This window comes from Danio rerio, chromosome 8 (genome assembly GCF_049306965.1).
Source record: "Danio rerio strain Tuebingen ecotype United States chromosome 8, GRCz12tu, whole genome shotgun sequence".
In the NCBI taxonomy this organism is placed as follows: Eukaryota; Metazoa; Chordata; class Actinopteri; order Cypriniformes; family Danionidae; genus Danio; species Danio rerio.
The window spans coordinates 10,415,381-10,420,000 of record NC_133183.1 but is presented as its reverse complement, the minus strand read 5'-3'; the positions used below and the strand labels follow the sequence as shown (position 1 = coordinate 10,420,000).

General features: G+C 39.8%; 1 protein-coding gene across 1 annotated transcript in view; it reads right to left on the bottom strand.

The window, feature by feature from the left end:
* The window catches only part of otud5a (OTU deubiquitinase 5a), a 61,745-nt gene extending 58,599 nt beyond the window's left edge, over positions 1-3,146 (bottom strand). Inside the window, 1 exon segment of the mRNA NM_001075110.1 lies at positions 2,380-3,146. Coding sequence (NP_001068578.1) covers positions 2,380-2,967 — 588 coding nt within the window. The 5' untranslated portion in view covers positions 2,968-3,146.
* Between the last annotated feature and the right edge of the window lie 1,474 nt (positions 3,147-4,620).

Here is a 4,620-nt window from a genome sequence, read left to right as displayed (position 1 = left end):
TGTCCAAAAGAAAAAATTTAATAATAAATACTATGGGAAAATTATTTGGTGTTAAACATCACTTAGGAAATAATCAAAAATGAAGAAAAATTTCCATTTTTAAAATGTAAATATTTTTTCTAAAATGCGTATTCTTACAATGCTAATGTTTATTATGATTCAGTGCCTAAGTATGTGCTTGTGTAAGAAACCCAATTTGCTTAACAGCTTTGTTAAAAAAATTACGAATATGCACTTACCTTAGAAAAATTCTGACGATCTTTAATTAAAACAAAGTGTCAAAAGTTCAAATATTTAATCCAAAAGATGTTTAATTTACCTATAACATTACAGTTTTAATTTATATATTAATTAAATAATAATTAACAGTTAATCAAGTCACATGATAAACACTGTCATATTTTGTTTTATTATGCACTATATTAAAGCAATACACCCAAGCCATGGTTTAGTGAATTTACAACAGCTAAGGGGTGTTGTTGGGTGTAAATTCACAGTAAACTACAGCTTCTGTAGTTTAAAACCTTTTGAAAACAGTTATTCCATATGTATCATGTATCAAAGTTTTACAAAATACAACAAATTTAGTTTAACAGTTTCTTTCACTCAAGAAAGCGATAGGTGCGTGCTTGTAGATTAATTTACAACAGCTTTAAATACAGCCTAACCAATCACAATCAAAGACCAGAACTATGCATTTTATAAAATATAATATACATATTTTAAAAATCAATGCAAAGTCATTTGTCATTGTCACAACACCATTTCTCCAAATGCTTAGGGAAAAAAAACTTTTGATTTCAGTGACTCACATATTGGACAGTGTAATTTTAACTTGTTGCCTGCTGTTATGTTCAGTTTTACGTTGTCTCTTTATTAAGCAGAGAATAGAATATGCATAGTGTTTTGCTGTAGCTTCATTGTTTTGCAGGCTTATACAAATTTTTTTCTGGCAAATGAATATATTACCCTGGACCAAAAAAAAAAAAAACGCAAGTATCTGTTTTTTTTTTTACATTGGGCTTCTTAGGACATCTGTAAGTTGAATATAGAAACTTTCCACTGATGTATACTTTGTTAAGATAGGACTATATTTGGCTTAAATAAGAACATTTGAAATCTGAGAGTAAAAAAAAATTTAGAAAACCATCTTTAATTTCTTTAAAATAAAGTGCTTCACAATGCACATTACTAATCAAAAGTTCAGATCAGGCAGCCTGATCTCACGAGGAAACGAATTCATACGAGTTAAGTTGTACGAAATTGTATGATTTTAAAAAGGACCCGTGGTACCTAACCTCACCGTCATTGGGGGATGAGCAAATTGTACGAATTATATCGTACAAACACATACATATTAGCCACTAAATCAAAAAGTTACAAATTTCCATGGCACTGTGTTGGATCAGGGGATCAGGACCAAAAACCAAACTTGATTAAGGCTAGTGGGCCGAAGGCGATTTATAGCTGTCATGGTTAATTTCGTAATTTATTTAATAATAACTAGAAAACACTGCTTTACATTAACTGATGCAGTATAATTTTTGTTTACATTTTATAATGAACTTATTAAAGTACAAACAAAACTATCTTATTTATAACAGAATGGAGTTACACTAGTTTTTTGCCTTGATTTGCTCACCGATGTCTTCATCGAGCAACAGTCTTTACATTTTAAGAACGCTGATTCATTTACAACATTCAATTTAAACATTTGTTTCAGTTAGCTTTTTTTTTTTGCTTAGCAATAAAATCCCCCCAACCCTCTCTATCACTCACGCTCCTCTCAGATAGGATGGTGGGCCAAATCAATGGTAACAAAGGGCCAACTTTGGCCCGCAGGCCCTACTTTGAGAATCTCTGGTTTATATATATTGACAGTATATAATATAATATAATATATTAAACACAATCTTTACTTGCAAGTTTAATGATTTTTGGTATAAAAAATCATTTTGAGTTGTAAAATGTATTAATAATAATATACCCGCCTTGCAGCAACAGACTAATCTTGTCATCAGGTGTCACATATTTGTTTTGTTTATTTGTTTGATTCTCACAGTAATAGGCAATGTAAACGCAATAATTAATAATAATATAAATACAATAGTAAACCTGGTGTATTCCTTGCATTTATAAAGACTAACAGTAGCTGTCAACATCAATCTGTCAAATCATTCAGTTTATCTTATCTTGTCTGTATATCTATCCATTCAACTGGTGTCTGTCTTATCTATCTATCTATCTATCTATCTATCTATCTATCTATCTATCTATCTATCTATCTATCTATCTGTCTGAACATTGTCAGACCACGTGTCACACATTAAACAGTTGTTTATGACTCTCAGCATTAGGTGACATCATCCATCCACATACCTGTTCAACAGTCGCTGGGTCCTCTGACTGTAGTCTGGAAGCATTCTCATACTCATCCTCACTGTTATACCCGGCTCCTTCCTCCTGCTCGGGACTGGGACCCCCTACTCCACCTCCTCCACCACCGCCGCCTCCACCCCCCGCAGCCCCGGGTCCGGTGCCTCCACCGGCCACCCCACCGGAGCAAGTCGCTTGTCGTCTTCTCTTACTGAGCCCAGGCCCCGAACAGCAACCTCCCATGCCACCTCCACAGCCCACCCCACCTGACAGCTCAGCCCGATTGCCTGACACGCACGCCATCCCTGTCGCGTCCCCGGGGCCACCCGAGGACCCGGCACCCACCGGCGGAGGAGAGGCCTGCTGCGGCCGGGAGCTGGATTCAGTTCGCCTGTCCTCTCTGGACGCCGGCGGAGCGGCTTGATAGGACCAGGGTGGCGGGGAAGCGCGGGGCCTCGCACCCGGCCGGACCCCGTGGGAGTGTTGGTGCTGATGCTGGTGCGGGTCGGAGCCGGTCCGTCGGTCGGGGTCGTCAGGGTGATCGGACACACCGACCGACGAGTTCGGCTTCTTCTTCGGCAGGATCGTCATGACCGTTCAGGAAGGGTGTCCGTTTTAACGCCTCCGAACGCGGTTTAACATTTAAACTTGAGCGTCTTGTGTGTTGTAATGTTCGCCCCTTTCACCCCGGAGCGAATTTGATTCAACTCGAGGTGATTTTGAGGGTAAAAACGGCGGATAACAGAACAAAAACAAACCGTCTTCCGTCCCTCGGTCCTGCTGTTGCCACACAACATCAACATACAGCTGACGACGCCATCACGTCATTTCCGTCTCGCTGCTTGTTCCGCCTTTCGGCTTCTGAAGCTGTCAGATGAATTGTTCATTCATTCTTTCATAAATGTGTGTTTTGTTTGCTGGTCAGTATTTAATGGTGCTGCATTAATAGAATATAACCTATTTATTTGTTTAATATATTTGTCTATTTATGGGTGAACGTAAAAAGGCAAGAGTGGGAAATTACAAGCAACAAATAATTTCATTTTTTATATATCTGGACATAGAAAACATATGCAAAGGACATTTGAAAATATTTAATTTATTTAGTCTTATGAGTTGTCTATTCCAGGATATGTTGCCTTATTAGAGTACCAAGTCATTTTTATTTATTTTTATTATGATTAGAAGCTACAAATGATGATTCTGACTTCCCGTATAGTTTATTCTAAATCTCATTCATTCATTCATTCATTCATTCACTTATTTTCCTTCAGCTTAGTCCCTTTAATAATCAGAGTCGCCACAGTGGAATGAACCGCCAACTTATTATGCGTTTGGACTGTGGGGGAAACCGGAGCACCCAGAGGAAAACCAAGCCAACACAGAACATGCAAACTCCACACAGAAATGCCAACTGACTCAGACTCGAACCAGCGACCTTTTGCTGTGAGGTGACAAGGCTACCCACTGAGCCACCGTGACGCCTATTTTAAAACTTTCTTAACACATTCAATTATTCGTTTTAAACAGAGTAAACAACAGATTTCATCTAAACAATAATTACAAATTTTTTCATCACTGTTAAATCGAAATGAACAAGAGTGGGGTGACACGGTGGCTCAATGAGTAGCGCTTTCGCCTCACAGCAAGAAGCTCGCTGGTTTGAGTCCCGGTTGGGCCAGTTGGCATTTCTGTGTGGAGTTTGCATGTTCTCCCCGTGTTCATGTAGGTTTCCTCCAGGTGCTCCGGTTTCCCCCACAGTCTAAAGACAAGCGTGATAGAGTGAATAGCCGCATTTCCACTATCGGGCCAGTGCGAGCCAGGGCTTTAATCGGGCCGGGGCGGGCCAATAGCCCGGGAGGTTGAGAAATGAGGCTGAAATCATGTCGCGTTTCCACTGTCGGGCTAAAGCTCACAGCGCGTCACGCAAACACCGCCCACAGAACGTCCCCGAATCAAACGTCACACAACCCGCCCACTTCAGCGGGAATGAGGCAGATAAAGCACACCATAGAATCATCACGAAACGAAACCATTAAAATGAAGACAACCGAAACAAACAAACGACACGTTACTGTACAGCAGTACATTATATGTCTGTACGGACAGACCTGTGTATTTCCATTCATTACATTTGTTTACTCGCCGACCGACTGCATTGTGCATGGAGTGCTCTCGCCACTAACGCAGGGACCCAACACAGAGAGCGCACACATTCATAATATAAAGCCACAGAAATTCTCC